Raw genomic sequence first — 16080 nt, forward strand, 5'->3', positions numbered from 1 at the left:
CGAAAGCGCCGTTCCGTGTGCTGCTCCTCGTGTGTCCGTGTACAGCACCGCGAGCAGCCGCGTTCCGGGGCTCCATTTCGGCACCGCGGGCCGGGAAATGGCGGCGCCGGGGCTGGGCCGGGTCCGCCCGCGGGGCCCCGCCTGCGCGGCGGGCGGGCGGCTCCGGCTGAGGGCGGCTCCAGCGCCGGCCCCGGCAGCGAGCGAGCCGTCACCGCGCGGCCCCGGCCCCGGCCCCGGCCCCAGCCCCGGCCCCGGCCCCGGCCCCGCTCGGGCTGTGGCGGCGATGGCGGCGGCTCGGCGGGCGCGGGCGGGCGGCGGCGGTGCGGGGCCGGGGTTCGGGCGGGTGGCCGAGCCGCCGCCGGTGCCGCAGGGGCTGCTGCGGCTGGCCCGGCGCAGCGGGCAGCTCAACCTGGCGGGACGCGGCCTCACCCACGGTGCGTGAGCCCGGCCGGGGCTGGGGCCGGGGCTGCGGCCGGGGAGCCCCGGGAACCGCCGGGCTGCGGGCGGGGCGGGAGCGGCTCCCGGGGAGCGCCATCTGCTCGCTGGTGTCTGTTCCTGGCATGTTTCCATCGGTTTCTGTTGATATCTCTGCAAAAATGTCTCTGGAACACAATGGACTGGAGAGTAGCTATTGGGATGTGTGTATTATATATATATGTGTGCATGTATATATATATGTAGCTGTGTATAGATGTATGTTTCTACATATGTACTTACATATGTATATGGCCATATGCGTCTGTATCTATTTATCTATCTCTGTATATGTCACCCCCCAAGGCAGAAGGGTTGGAACTAGATGATCATCAAGGTCCCTTCCATGCCAACCCACTCAATAATTTTACACCCAAAAAGCACTCTGACTGTGAAATCTTGGAACGGACACCTGCGGGGTTCAGCTGACGGCTGTGTTTGTGCTGCAGTGCCTGAGCACGTGTGGAGGATCAACCTGGACACACCGGAGGAAGCCCAGCAGAACCTGTCCTTTGGAGCTGCCGATCGCTGGTGGGAGCAGACGGACCTGACCAAGCTGATCCTGGCCTCCAACAAGCTGCAGAGCCTCTCGGAGGATGTGCAGCTGCTGCCTGCCCTCACCATGCTGGACGTGAGTACAGGGATCCCTTGGTGCTCTGACGGTGGGTGCTTCCCTGTAGGACATGGGGAAATGCTATCCTGGGTATTTGTTTTCCATTTCCCTGGTGTATCCATTTCACAGGGCCCTGGAGTGCCACAACAAGGGAGAACGGCTTCCCACTACCAGAGGGCTGGGACAGATGGGATATCGAGGAGAAATTCTTCCCCAAAAAAACCCTTCTGAGGTACAAATTAGTAACTGTGTCCTAAAACCTCTCTTTTCCAGGTGCATGACAATCAACTGACATCACTTCCTTCTGCTTTAGGGCAACTTGAAAATCTCCAGAAACTCGATGTCAGGTGAGGCCATGTTACAGATCAAACATGAGAAATGCTGCGACGACTTTCGGGTGTGAGTGAGATTGCAGGATAGCAACCTTTCTTTCAAAAATTTAATTCCAGATTACTCACTGTAGAGTGTAATTATATGTTTGTTGCATTATCCATTTTGGATCTAAACTGGTGGTGGCCTTGGGTTTCTAGAAATTGTTTTCACTGATATTCAAAGTCACAATTGCTTGGAAGGTGCAAACAGTGATATTCTGAATAATGATACACAAAATATTTATTTGCATTTATTTGCTTCAGTCTGGCAGTTCTGAGGATAAAACATTTCCAGTCATGAATAATGCACATTGTAAATAACAGTGTAGATCTTGTTTGTGCTGGAAGGTTCAGAATCTTCTGTTTACTGGGGTAATTTTGTAAATTTGTGCACAAGGAGAGGTTATGCTATCACTGTGTGTGTGAAATACATAAACAAAAAACCTGGAATATTGTAAATTCAGAGTAGGATCAGAAGGCTTCTTGAGCAAATAAAGATAGTCAGTTGTTCTTTAGAGGTGGCAGTGTCCTGACCAGCAGGCTGTGGCACACAAATGTTCTGTGTGCAGTTACATTCCTAAAATCTCCTGAGTGTTTTTCCTTTCCCTTTGTGTTCCGTGTTTCCACCCCAGCCACAACAAACTGAGGAGCCTTCCCGAGGAGCTGCTGCAGCTGCCGCGTCTGAGGAGCCTCCTGGTGCAGCACAACGAGCTGAGCCAGCTGCCCGAGGGGCTGGGGCAGCTCCTCAGCCTGGAGGAGCTGGTAAAGCACGGCTTCAGACCTGCTCCTGTGTTTGGGAAGGGTTTCTCTGCTAGTTAAAAGTCCCTGCGTTCTGCAGCAGCACTTGGCAAATATTCCAGTGGCTGTTGTAGTGTCAGTTACTGCATGGTGGGGTTTGTTTTTAGTGTGTTCTTGGTTTGACATATTTTGGGAAAGCTGAAATCCCCGGTGATCTGTCAGTCCTGGGGGAGTTGTTCCTTCTCTCACACTTGTGCCAGTTGTCAGCAATCTAATTTTACTGTTCTGCCACTAATTAACTTTGCAGTAGCAGCACTCCTGGGATGTTTCAGATACCTCTCAGCTCTCTCTCTCTGTTTCCATGTGCAGGACGTGTCCAACAACCAGCTCACAGCCATCCCCACCAGTTTTGCTCTGCTGGTGAACTTGGTGAGGCTCAACCTGGCCTGCAACCAGCTCAAGGAGCTGCCTGCAGATCTCAGTGCCATGAAAAGTAAATCACTTTCTTTGGGTTATTAAATGCCAAACAGCCAGTGCTGTGCTTATGTTCAGCAATACCGTGCAGGGTTTTAAAATGGATCTTTAAATCTGAGTTATTACTTCTAGAATCTGCTTGGCAAAATGTTGTGTTTATTTTAAACTAAACCCCAGGACATTTGTGCTGCTGTAGAAAGGTATTTTTATCTTCTCCTCTGTTTCTCACTGGACATTGACTTCCCCAGGCTTGAGGCAACTGGATTGTACCAAAAATTACCTGGAAACGGTCCCTCCTAAATTAGCAAGCATGGCATCCCTGGAGCAGCTTTACCTGAGGAAAAACAAACTGCGCTCCTTGCCAGAGCTTCCCTCCTGCAAGTTACTGAAGGTGAGCTTGGAATGGCTGCTCTGCTGGAAATGCCTGTGTTGTAACCTTTGAAATAATGACAGTTGCTTTAAACACCAGCTTTTGTGAGGTGCTGTGATCAAAACTGGATGACAGCTCTGTGTTTAGAACTCTGTTTAACGTGCAACTTCTCTTCCTGCCCTCATTGTTCAGCCTTTTGAGTTTGCAGGACTTTCCAGATTTGGAAAATAAAAAGTCTTCAGGAGAGGAATGACTGAAAGCTGGATCTAATATTGCCTGCAACAGTTTTTTTTTTTTTATCTCTGGGAACTTTTTCTGGATAAATTCACTTTGTTCATTATAATTTTTTCTTTGTAACTATGGATCATATACACTGTTTTTCCTTTTAACATAATCAGGTTATATCCAGGTATTTTGTAGGCAGATGAAAGGGAGTCAAGATATCCATATTCTCCACATCATCATACTGCTGATGTCGCAACTTAGGAGAGAAGTTATAAAGTAATTTGAAACAGTTGTGGTGCTCTTTGTTCCTGTAGGAGTTACATGCTGGGGAGAATCAGATAGAAATCCTGAATGCAGAGAATCTGAAGCAGCTGAGCTCCCTGTGTGTGCTGGAGCTCAGGGACAACAAGATCAAGGCAGTGCCCGAGGAGATCACGGTGCTGCAGAAGCTGGAGAGGCTCGACCTGGCCAACAATGACATCAGTAGGTAATAGTGGCACCTGGGCTGGGGCTGGGTGCTGGCAGCTCCTTCCTTCCTTCCACGGGAAGGGCGCTTGAGGAATGACTCAGTCAGGAAATGAAGGAGCCCTCTGTGTGTTGTGGGATTGCTGAGATCAAACTGGGACTTGTGAAATGTTCTGCCTGTGACTTAGCTGTGACTTGGAGGAGCAGCTGAGGGAGCTGGGGAGAGGCTGAGGGAGCTGGGCAGGGGCTCAGCCTGGAGCAAAGGAGGCTCAGGGGGCCCTTGTGGCTCTGCACAGCTCCTGACAGGAGGGGTTTGGGATCTGCTCCAGGGAACAGGGACAGGAGCAGAGGGAACGGCCCCAGGCTGGGCCAGGGCAGCTCAGGATGGGCACAGCAGGAATTTCCCAATGGAAAGGGGTGTCAGACACTGGAACTGCCCTGGGAGGGTTGGAGTGCCCATCCCTGGGGGGCTGCTTTGGAATCAATCAGTTGTTTCCCTCTGCAGGTTGCCTTACACCCTGGGGAACCTCCCTCAGCTGAAATTCCTGGCCCTGGAGGGAAATCCTTTGAGAACCATTCGGAGAGACCTGCTGCAAGTGAGCACTGGGGTTTGGCTGTGTGTGTGGGCATCTGCACAGGAGGGACCTGGAGCTGCTGGAGGGGGTCCAGAGGAGGCACCAGGATGGTGCCAGGGATGGAGCAGCTCTGCTGGGAGGAAAGGCTGGGACAGCTGGGAGTGTTCACCTGGAGAGGAGAGGCTTTGGGGTGAGCTCAGTGTGGCCTGGAGGAGCTGCAGGAGAGGTGGAGAGAGACTTTGGACAGGGATGGAGGGACAGGACACAGGGAATGGCTCCCACTGCCAGAGGGCAGGGATTGATGGGAGATTGGGAATTAGGAGTTGTTCCTTGGGAGGGTGGGCAGGCCCTGGAATAGAATTCCCAGCTTTGCTGTGGCTGCCCCTGGATCCCTGGCAGTGCCCAAGGCCAGGCTGGACACTGGGGCTGGAGCACCTGGGACAGTGGGAGGGGTCCCTGCCGTGGCAAGGGTGGAGTGGGATGGGCTTTGAGTCTTGTCTTAATGAAGGTTCTAGGATTCAGTTCTCTGTTCTCTTGTAGGGAGGCAGCAAGGGGAGGGTGTGGGTTGATCCCAAGGAAAGGAGTCCTTAGGGCAGCAGGAGCCTGGGCACCACTCCTGCTGCGCAATTCCCTGTGGTGTTTGCCCTGGCAGGCCCCTCTCCTCAGTGGTGCTGCACATTCCTACTTCTGTGCCTTTGCCAGGGTTGTAAAATCAGCGTTCCCAAAGCACTGGGATGCTCCCAAAATAAGCAGAGCTGACAAGTCTGTGTGGCAATGAAATCTGTAACATCTGTCAGGAGAGGGAAGCCCTGGTGTGCCTGGCTGAGGGAGCAGTGTGCCCTGAGTTAATGAGCACTTGTCCAAAGTGCTCCTGGAAAGCAGTCTGAGTCAGGAGTGCTGGAGTTGTGCTGTTCCTGGATTACTGAGGGTTTGCTGCTTCAGCTGCCATTGTCACTGCTGGGCTGTGTTTCCCACCTGGGGCAAAGGCCAGGCACGAGGAGCCCCTCAGGCCACGCTCTGTTTGTGCTGCCTGGATCCATCACCAACACTGTAAATTCATGTGGCTCAATTTTCTCTGCCTGGTTGGATTTTTTCCACTTGGTTTAAAGGAGCAATTGGTGGAGGAGCTCTAGGGCTCCCCAGGCACAGCTTGGAGCAGGTGGATACTGAGATGAAGGACTGGGGTGTGTAGAGGAGCAGCAGATCCTTCTCTTCCCTTCTCCAGCCCTGCCCAGCTCACCTTCTCTTCCTCAGGCCTCTCATTCCAGTTCCAGCCCCATTCCTGGATCTTGATGAATTTCCAGTTCATTTCTGTTCTGTTTTTGTTAACTCCCCTGCCATTACTTGGCTCTGGAGCTTTACCCTGCTCTCTGCTTTCCTTCCCACACATCTGTTACTGAGATTTCAGTTTGACCTTCACCTTTCCCTCACAACTTCCCAGCTTGTTCTGTGTTGGCTTCCCTTGCCATGCTCAGCACAGTCTCCCTCTCCCTGCCTGTCTCCTTGTGGCAATTCCCTCCTTTCTAACATCCACATTCCCTTTATCCTTCTGTGTTCACCCAGTCCCCTGGGCTGTGTCAGCTGCAATGAGAAATGTTCATTCACATCCAGCACTTTAGGTCAGTCCCTGGTTCTGGAAAACCCTCTAAAATCACACCCCAAACCTGCCTTTTCCCTAAAACAAACAGTGCAGAGGAGATTGGACTTCACTACCCTCAGGTTTGTGCAGGTGGCAACCGTGTCTGACCACTGGGAGTTGCTGTGAGAGGACTGAGGGAAATCTTCGGGGCTGATTTTTAACAGCAAATGATGCAAACTGCCACGATTTTCCCAGAGTTTATGATTTGGGCCATAAAAAGGTAGCAGAACAGTGAGCAGTCAGCTTCACTGGCACTGTGTGCTCTCCACAGCAAATTGTGCTGGAGCCTTTTAAAGGGAAAATGAAGCTCCTTGGAACTTTGTTACTTGCTCTTGGAAGTGGCAAAAATCTTCACATAAGGAGCTACAGAAGTGCAGCCTGAGGCTGTGATTCAGGATCAGAAGTTTTCAGCTGGAATAAATAAAATGACAACTAAGCAAGCTCCCGAGCTGCTGTGGGGTTTTCAGTGGGATTTTTAGTCAGGAGTGCTGTGGGCTCCACCTGTGTGCTGGCATTGTCCCTCTGCACCGTCCCCCCAGATGTACAAGTACTGCTGGGTGACTTGGGGCTTGTTTCTTTTTTAAAGAAAGGCACCCAGGAACTGCTGAAATATCTGAGAAGCAAAATCCAAGGTATGTTGCTTTTTTTCCACTTCGTTTTAAAGAGAATATTCTAAGAAATTAAAGTAAATTAAAGTTTAGGGAAGGTGGTTGTTTAAATCCAGGTTCTTCCCAGTTATCTTGCAGTAGTAATTTCTTTTACTCAACACTTTGGTGTGATATTTCAGTTTCTTCTCCTATTAGCTAATACTGAATAATAAACATTCTGAATTGAGGATTGTCCTTTACAAACCCAGACTCACCCTGCTCAGCTGGATGGGAATTCCCATTACAAGCTTGCAGGAGCTTTTTCATGTGGATTGTGGGGAGTGACCAGAAGGAAATTCATAGAGGAGGGTTTGTAAACATGAATGCTAGAACTGAAATTGTGGTCAGATGTGCCACTGTGGGTAAAGCTGCTCTAGGCCATCATTTCCTGTCAGAATTCCCTGGGTTTTGCAGTTTCCAGCCCCCTACCCCACGGAGCAGAGCCTCACAGAATCTCATCTCCAGTGCTCCCTCTCCTGCTTGGCAAAGTCCAGGTCAGCACTGCCCTCCTTCACCCTGAAAGAACCCCCAAATCTAAGATGGTAAAAACCCTTTATTAGGAAATGATTGAAGGATTAGAGGGGGGTGGTGGCAGCTGCCTGGGGCACTCAGAGCAGCTCAGCTGTGTGCCTGCCCCCCTCTGGTGTCCCCAGATGATGGACCTGGCCCCAATGAAGAGCCTCCTGTGACAGCCATGACTCTTCCCAGCCAGTCCAAGGTCAACATCCACGCCATAACCACACTGAAATTATTGGACTACAGGTATTAGGGAATATTGCTCATTCCTGAAGCTGTGAGAACACTGTCCTATTTTATACTTGTGGATTTTTTCCCCACCTTCGTTGCACACCAAGCTGTCCATGAACCCTGCTGCATGTGGGCATTTGCCCTTTTAATTCCTGTGCTTGGGAATGGGCAGATTTAGATGGTGGGGGTTGAATTATTTTTTTGTATTATCAGATATTCTGCAGTAACTTGCTGAAGTGCTGAATCCCAGCAGGTGCTTTTAGTACCCTTGAAGCTCTTTATGATTTTCACTAAGTCCCAGAACATCTTATGGCTGGGGAGTTGCTGCTCAGTTATTCCTTTAAAGGACCTGGAAGGGTTAGGAAGTGGAAAAAAATCCTGTTTGGTGACATTGTGGGCATGGGGCAGTGCTGGGGGTTTCCTGCAGCTGCTCCCTGTGTTCTGCTCTTCTCTAGAAGAGGGTGAAAGTGCTGTGTTGATTAGCAGGCAGTGGTTAATTGGTGTCACTCCTGTCCCAGTGACAAGCAGGCTGCCGAGATCCCCGAGGCCGTGTTCGATGCCGTGGGCGCCAACCCCGTGGCCACCGTCAACTTCAGCAAGAACCAGCTCAGGGAGATCCCCCCAAGGTACTGCTGGGAGCCCATTCCCACCTGGGCTTTGCTCTCCTGCCTTGGTTTCCAGCGTGCTGTTGTCCCCTGAGCTGTTTGTGCACACAGATCCCAGTGTGTGCAGTCACCAGGGCCAGCCACAGCCAAGGAAAGGCTTTCCCTGGCACTGCTGGGAACCAATGATCCCTCTGTGTCAGGAGGAAGGCTGCTGTGTCTCTGGGAGCCCCCAGAGACCATCCACACTGGTTTTTGAGGGCAGTTTATTCCCAGGGGTGCTGAACACAGCCTCTGGCACAGACAGCTTGGGCAGGTGCAATCCCAGAGGGACAAAAAGGCTTCTAGAAACTCAATTTTGGGAGCTGCTGCTTGTGCATCCCATGCTGTGTGTCACCGTGTGAGAGGCTGCTGAATTTTCCCTGGGATGGATGTGGGGGAGTGTGCAGCTGCCACAGAATTCCATTTCATGCAAATCCAGACAGGAGACAGGAGAGTTTTCTCATTTAATTGCCTTTTGTTTCAGGGCTAAGCCAGAGATTCTGTTTGGGGGGTTTAACAGGGAACTTTTTGAGCTGTGAAAACCTTTACACCAAAGCATGTTAGTACAATAAATAACCTCCTGCAAGCAGCAGCAGGTGCTACTAGAGTTTGTAACAGCACAACAGGAGAGCAGAAACAAAAGATGGGAAAAAAATAGGAATTTTTGGTCAGGTTTTTTGGCTGCAGAAGAAGGTGGGTAAAGTCTGTGTTAAAACGTATCAAGGGCATGAGGTGGCAGTGATGTCACCTGGGCCATGGTCTCTGAAACAGCTCCTGACTGCATTTATTGAGGAGGCTTTGGTAGCAATGTTTGTGAGAGAAAATGCAGTCTGATAATTGTAGATAAATTATTTGGGCTTTGCCTTACCCCACATGTAAGGCTGTAGGAGCAGAGCTCCCACAGGTGACATTGCATTATCTCCCCAAAATCCCTTCAGAAAAAAGCACAACTTGTCCTTGATCTGTAGAATAAACAGGGTTTTTTAATAACTTACAAAGCAACCATGAGCTTCCATGGTGAGAGCATCTCCTTTTGTGCTTCAGGCTTGTGGAGCTGAAGGACTCAGTTTGTGATGTCAGCCTGGCCTTCAACAAAATCTCCTCCATTTCCTCGGGGCTGTGCCTGCTCCAGAAGCTGACACATTTGGATCTCAGGTTGGTGATGTGTGTTGTTGCACTTCCTTGCCTGGCAGCTTCTTTCCCTAGAGCAGCCATCTGTTGCAGTGGGATGGCAGCACTGAAATCATCTTCACTCCCAAAATCTCTCCCTGTCAGAGCCAGAATAGGAGCTGGCCTAAATTTGGGCCTTGCTTAAAGAAGACACAAAAAGAAATGGACCAGTTCTGAAATGTGCTGGAGGAGAGATCCTGCCTCACTCAGAGAAGGGTTCTGAGATGTTGCTATTTCAAAACACTCCCCCAACCCCCCAGAAGAAAACCACACCAAAAATTCCTGGGAGTTAGGACAGGGAAGGTGCAGATTCTGTTGCACTGCCAGAAAGAGAGGCAGGAGATGGCTCCTCGTTGTCACCTTGCCTCCTCTGATTCCTGAGAAATGCTCCTGGCTTCGTTTAGCTCAGGATTAGCTCAATCCATTGATTTTGGGGAGCTTTGGAGTGACCTTTGGAGTGATTCACTTTGGCTCCAGGGTCTGGGCACTTTGATAAGCTTTCCTCTGGAAACGAGGAGCTGAATTTCCAGGCAGCTGTGTGCAGTTGGTGGCTGCTTGGGAATACTTGGGAATCTTTACAGGACAGGCTTTGAGTGTCCTCCTGGCAGAAATGGGAATCCCTGGCATGCTCTGGTCCCTGCTGTGAGGCAGTGGACCGGCCCCAGACTGTGTAGCTGATCTGGGAATTCTCAGGCAAACCCCTGACTAAATTTACTGCTTGTTGTTTGTCTTTCTTTGATAACAGAAACAATTTTCTGACAGCCTTGCCTGAGGAAATGGAGGCACTGAAAAGACTGCACACAATAAATCTTGCTTATAATAGGTGAGAAACTCTTCAGACTTTTTTTTTTTAATACAATAATGAAAAGATCTGGGCTGAGTGTGACACAGTTTTCCTGTGGTGTGAGAACAAGGAAGCCACTTCAATGAGCTGGAGCTCCCATGAAGTGCTCCTCTTCCAAATGCCCTGTTTCTGACTATCCCTCCTTTCTCCTCCTGAAGATTTAAGGTGTTCCCCAGTGTCCTGTATCACCTGCCAGCCCTGGAGAACATCCTGCTCAGCAACAACCAGGTGGGATCCATCGACCCCGTGCAGCTGAAGGGGCTGGACAAGCTGGGAACGCTGGACCTGCAGAACAATGACCTTCTCCATGTGCCCCCAGAGCTGGGCAACTGTGAGAGCCTCAGGTGTGTGGGGCCAGGGGGCTGCTTATAAACACATTTGCTGTCAGTTCTTCAGGGAGTGTTTGCCAGAGGCAAAAGCACCCATTGAAAGGGTGTTGGGATTGCCCAAAAAGGGTCTCTGGCCACCTGTAGAACAGGGCAGTTTCTTCAATAATCTCTTCCCTAATTTCTCAATATTGCAGAGAATTGTGGGAGTTGTTTTATCATTTAGAACTGATGTTGAGGGTCTGGGAGTTGTGTGAAGCTCGTGGTGAAGCCTTGGGGGTGACATTTCCTGTGCTCCCAGTCACACTGCTGGTGCAGCTCCCATTGAGCAGGGAGGTTGGACCAGCTGACCCCACTGCTCCCTTCCAGCCTGAGCCACTCTGGAATTCTGTTTCTATATTCCAGAAGTTCTCTTCTCTCTCCTCCTGGCAGAGGCTGAAGGAGTGGGGTGTGTTCTACACCCCCACTGATTTATCAGCATAAATTAAAACTCAGCTGTCTCAAAGCTCAGCAGAAACCCAAACTCCTGTAGCAGCACAGAAGGGCGACTCCCCAGGAATTTCACAGGCTTCAGAAATGTGCCTGCAGTGGCTGAGTGTGTGGGTACAAGGAGATTTATCCCAGTAACTCACCCCTGTTTGCAGGAGCCTGCTGCTGGAAGGGAACCCGTTCCGCACGCCCCGCGCCGCCGTGCTGGCCAAGGGCACGGCTGCTGTGCTGGAGTACCTGAGGAGCCGCATCCCCTGCTGAGCCTGGGCACTGCCCTGAGCCCTGGGCACTGCCCTGAGCCCTGGGCACTGCCCTGAGCCCTGGGTATTCCTCCTGAGCCTGGCCTGGCCAAGGGCACGGCTGCCGTGCTGAAATAACTTTGGAGCTGCATTCCCACTGAGCCCTGGCCATTCCCACCTGAGCCTGGCCTGGCCAAGGGCACAGCTGCACTGCTCTAATACCTGCAGAGCTGCACATTCCAGCAGAACAGGAGCAGCCAGGTACCCCCTGTCCCACCAGCACCCCTGGGCTCCACTGCTTCCATCCTTGTCCTGCTCCTGGCTGGGAGTCTGCCCAGTGTTAAGGACCCAGCTGTGAAACATTCCCCACCCTCTGCATGTTCCAGCAGGGATTTCAGGATCCCACACCTCTCTGTTTACACTGTTTGTAATAAAGGACAGCAAGGAAAGCTGCCTTCAGCAAGGCACAATCCTTCCTGCAGCTGAGCTGGGCTCTGGAGAGAGTTGTCACCATTGAAGCACTGGGGCAAAGGCAGAAGGGAACACTCTGGGGTTTGTATTCCTGTTTTCTATTGTTTCATTGCTGTCCCCTGGTGTGAGTGAGGTGGAGTGCTTGAGCTGTGAGGTGGTGAGAGATGCCCCAGGTGTGTGCAGGGCTCGCCTGAGTGAAAATGGGGCTGGTGCTGTGCTGAGACAATAAACGTTCCTCTTGCATGTCTGCCTTGGATCCTTCAAGCTGTAACAGCTCTGTAGATGGGAACATTGAGAACTTCTCTTGTTCAGACACACTTCCAAATGTCCTGCAGGTGATACCTTTAATGGTAGCAGTGCTGTGGGTGGGCTCCACCACCCTCCAAGGCCTGAGCCCGCTTTCCATGGGGAAATTGCTGCTGGTGTCCACCCTGAGGCCGTTCCCTCTGCTCCTGTCCCTGTTCCCTGAGCAGATCCCAACCCCCCGGCTGTGCCCTCCTGTCAGGAGCTGTGCAGAGCCACAAGGGCCCCTGAGCCTCCTTTGCTCCAGGTGAGCCCCTTCCCTTTCATTCTCCAGCCCCTCCTGGGGCTCCATTCCCTGCCCTGGACACTCTCCAGCCCCTCAGGGTCTCATGGACACAGCCCTGGATGTTCTGTCGCACTGCAGGACTTTTTGCAGTTCCTCACTAAAATTCCCAGGTTTTGAACATGTCCAGATGAACATAAAAACACCCTCAGCTCCCCAGGTGTGGGAATTGCCTTCCAGCTGGAGCAGGGATGGCTCAGGGGGCTCAGGCCCAGCTGCACCTCCCTGTGTCCCCAAGGAGGGGAGCAGAACCTGGTCCTGGCTGCAGGGAAATGGGAAAGGGAATGGGCTGGGAAAGGCCTAGGGGAGTGGGGATGGGAAGGGCAGGATCTGTCCTGTCGGAAACAGATGACAGGGCCTGTGTGTGGTGACAGCAGGGGACACCTGGAGCTCCAGGGCCACTTCTGCAGCTCCTTGGGTGATGGAGCTGCTGCTGCCCTCACCCCTGCCCCCTTTTGTTTCCATGCATTTTGTCCTTCGTGCATTTGTCCTTTCATCCGTTTCTTCATACATTCATTCCCCATGCATTTATCATTCCATACATTTTGTCCTTTCCTCCATTTCTTCCATGCATTTATCATTCCATACATTTTGTCCTTTCCTCCATTTCTTCCATGCATTTATCCTTCCATACAATTTGTCCTTTCATCCATTTCTTCCATGCATTTATCCTTCCATACATTTTGTCCTTTCATCCATTTCTTCCATGCATTTATCTTTCCATACATTTGCCCCCACAGATGCCAAACCTGAGTTTTCTTCCCCATTTCCATCACTCTCTTTCCATATTTGATGTCTCCCCTGGCTGTAGCCAGGGAGTTGGGGAGTTGCCCAATTTTCCAGATTCATTCCACCCTTCCCCACCCTCTGAAAGGTCCTTTCTGCCAGGAAAAAACAAAAACCACCCGAAAGCCTTACAATAAGGTGACGTTTTTATTATTTATACAATAAAGAGACTTTTTAATGTTATTCAAAACACTTTTTTCTTGGAAATACTGAAAAAGGTGGGTACAGCAAAGCCGAAAATGGCTCTGCTGCACTGCACAGCATCGGTTCAGTCCCTGGGCTCCCTCTTTGCAGAGCAGCTGCCAAATGCAGCAGCCCCACAGCACGGGCCAGGCCCTCCAGGGCACGGGGAGGGGACAACCTGCGTGTGCCAGGGGACAGGAGCTGATTGCACTCAATCAATAGATTTAAAATAGAATTTTTGAAGTACCTTTTTGCACATAAAATGAAGCAGCTTTCAAGTTCAGTAAGTCTTTATACTGCAAAAAACATGAAGTACATTCACAATCTATGTTAATAAAGTAGTAAATATTTCCTCATTCAGCTTTATTTACATGGATACTGGAATTCAACTGAAAAGTACAGTCATCTGGAATATAGCAATCTTTGAACACATACAAAAATGACCATTTCTGTATATAATTTAAGCTCAAAATCACAATTATCTCAAAATATTAATTACAATACAGCCATCTCCATCATAATTAAACATGTCTTTTATAAAATGGTAAAATCTTTACTAAAGGAAGCTGTTGGTTCTGAACTGGATACAGTACTCACAGGTAGAAAACCGAAGTGATGAGAGTGCCCTGCCCAGGGAGGAGGAGGAGGAGGAGGGAGGGGACACAGCCACCGCCACCCAAGGGACACAGGGCAGTGCCAGGAGTGCCCGGACTGGTGCCAGTCAGTCACTTCCACTAGATCAGCTGGAATCAGCCAGGGAGAGGATTGGCAAAAAGCTTTTTTTTGGGGTTTCATTTTCTTTTTGGTTTGAAATTCTGTGATTTGCAAACGGTGCCATTTGGGGTTGGGTGGTGGTGCCCTGCAGGCCCGGCCCCAGTGGCACCACAGCTGTGCCCGCCCGTGGCTCCAGGGCCAGGCCAGCTCCCCGTGGGTCCCTGGATCCGTTTCCTGCCCAAGCTGCTGCCCAGGAAGCCGTGTGGGCACGGGGGCCTGGCCTGCCTGCCAGGGACAGCCCTGGAGCCGGGCACTTCCAGAGGGATGGCGAGGGACGGGCACGGGCAGGGAGCTCCCGCTGGCACAGCGTCCCCAGTTCCCTTTGGGAGTTCTAACTGTGACACGCCACCAGGTCACAGAATCACGGGAGGGACCTCTGGGCACCATCCAGCCCAGCCGGGGGCAGGGGACACGGGGACACGGGGACGGGGTGGGGTTGGGATGTCCCCAGAGGGAAACCCCAGACCCTGCTCAGGGCCCTGCCACCCCAGGCAAAGAAATTCTGAGGTGGGACTTGCTGTGTTTGTCTGTGGCCAAACCCTGCCAGGGGGGGTGCTGACCCTGCAGCTCTGTCACCCCCTGAGCCATCTGGGGACCCGTCCCCAGCCCTGCTGCTGTGGGACAGGCTCTGCCTGGCCAGGGGTCCCAGCAGGACATCCCTCATCCAGGGCAGCTCCTGGGAATAAACAGAATAAACACCCTGATCCCCTGGGAGCGGGGCCTCCCCTGAGCCCTGCCCTCAGCTGATCCCATTGTGGGGGTTCATTTCCCTGGGTTTGCATTCCCTGTCCTTGCATCCCCCCCAGAGCTCTGTGCAGAGGCATCTCTGATTGCATCAGGTAATCGGTGCTGAACTCCAGCAGAGAGGGGTCCCAGCATCCCAAAGGGGTCCCAGCATCCCAAAGGGGTCCCAGTATCCCAGGATGGGCTGGAGGGGAAGGGACCTCAGAGCCACCCAGTGCCACCCCTGCCATGGCAGGGACCCCTCCCACTGTCCCAGGTGCTCCAGCCCCAGTGTCCAGCCTGGTCTTGGGCACTGCCAGGGATCCAGGGGCAGCCACAGCTGCTCTGGGAATTCTATTCCAGCCCCTGCCCACCCTGCCAGGAACAATTCCCAATTCCCAATCTCCCATCCATCCCTGCCCTCTGGCACTGGGAGCCATTCCCTGTGTCCTGTCCCTGCATGCCTTGTCTCAAGTCCCTCCCCAGCTCTCCTGGAGCCCCTTCAGGCCCTGGAAAGGGCTTTAACCAAGGGGTTTAACATCTTTACACTCCAAGTGCTCACTACCAACAGCAAACCAACCTCCTGGACATTTCCTACTCAGATTTTTCCTGGATTTCCTTGGCTCTGCTCTCAGCTGCCCCATCACCCTCAGCCTTGTCCTGCCTGTTCCCTGTGTGGAGCCCCCTGTCCCCTCCCAGGGCTGGCACTGCCACCAAACACACATGCAGACGTGGATGTGTTAAAAAATACCTTGGAAAACATGAAAGCGGATTTGAGGATGTTAAATGGTCACTGTTGGGAACAATTGGCTGAGAACTTCCCTGGTTTGCCATCACCTGGGTAGGAACTGTGAGCTGGCACTGGGAAAATGGCAAATTATCAGGGGTGGGGGCTTCCCCGGGCCTGCAGCTGCCCAGGTCCCGCAGCCAGAGAGAGAAGGTTTGGGAATTCTTGGAGAAGGGGAGCATCCCCGTGGGCTGTGGCTGCACCCTGGGCTGTGGGATTTTGGGTGGGAATGGTGCAGGTGATCCCAGAGCCAGCTGTCCCTCAGCCCCTGGCCATTGCTCCAGGGCACTGGGATCCCCTGAAATCCCCTGCAGGGCTTTCCCTGTGTTTTCCCATTTTGCTGTCAGGGATAACCAGGCTGGACCCTGGCACCCCTGAGCAGCAGCAGCTGGGCACGATCTGGGCTTTGGGAACAGCCCCAGGACCTGGACACGAGGGGCTGTCCCTGGCCCTGTGCTGGGAATGCTCCTGCTGGGCTGGTCTGGGGTCACCTGCAGCTCCTGGGATGTGTCTGTGCCCATCCCTTCCCAGGACCCAGCCCAGGATCCCAGAAAGCCTCACCCGTGGGAATATCCCGAGCAGGGCCTGGAGCAGGGGGGAAAATACACAACAATGTCAATGGGGAGTCTGAAATGAAAAATTAACGAGTTAAATTAGCAGCAACAAAAGGAGTTTTACTGCCACCATCACAACCTTCCTCCATCCGTGAGCCAAACCTGC

The 16080-nt window shown here is 52.1% G+C and overlaps 1 protein-coding gene across 2 annotated transcripts; it reads left to right on the forward strand.

Annotated features, from left to right (window-relative positions):
- The first annotated feature begins 283 nt into the window (after positions 1 to 283).
- On the forward strand, positions 284 to 11765 carry LRRC40 (leucine rich repeat containing 40). 2 transcript variants are annotated; one of them, XR_009418972.1, is made up of 16 exons: positions 284 to 434; positions 924 to 1105; positions 1361 to 1434; positions 2091 to 2220; positions 2566 to 2689; positions 2919 to 3061; positions 3580 to 3752; positions 4236 to 4326; positions 6531 to 6576; positions 7245 to 7353; positions 7857 to 7964; positions 9027 to 9137; positions 9898 to 9975; positions 10155 to 10340; positions 10967 to 11311; positions 11440 to 11765. XR_009418972.1 is itself a non-coding variant. In XM_059478138.1 (15 exons), the coding sequence occupies exons 1-15, from the start codon at positions 284 to 286 to the stop codon at positions 11070 to 11072; spliced, it is 1812 nt and encodes a 603-aa protein (XP_059334121.1). In that variant the 3' UTR covers positions 11073 to 11765. The 2 variants fall into 2 exon arrangements, 1 of the variants encoding a protein (XP_059334121.1); XM_059478138.1 differs by having other exon boundaries at positions 10967 to 11765.
- The last annotated feature ends 4315 nt before the right edge of the window (positions 11766 to 16080 follow it).

The sequence above is a fragment of the Ammospiza nelsoni genome, chromosome 9 (genome assembly GCF_027579445.1).
Source record: "Ammospiza nelsoni isolate bAmmNel1 chromosome 9, bAmmNel1.pri, whole genome shotgun sequence".
In the NCBI taxonomy this organism is placed as follows: Eukaryota; Metazoa; Chordata; class Aves; order Passeriformes; family Passerellidae; genus Ammospiza; species Ammospiza nelsoni.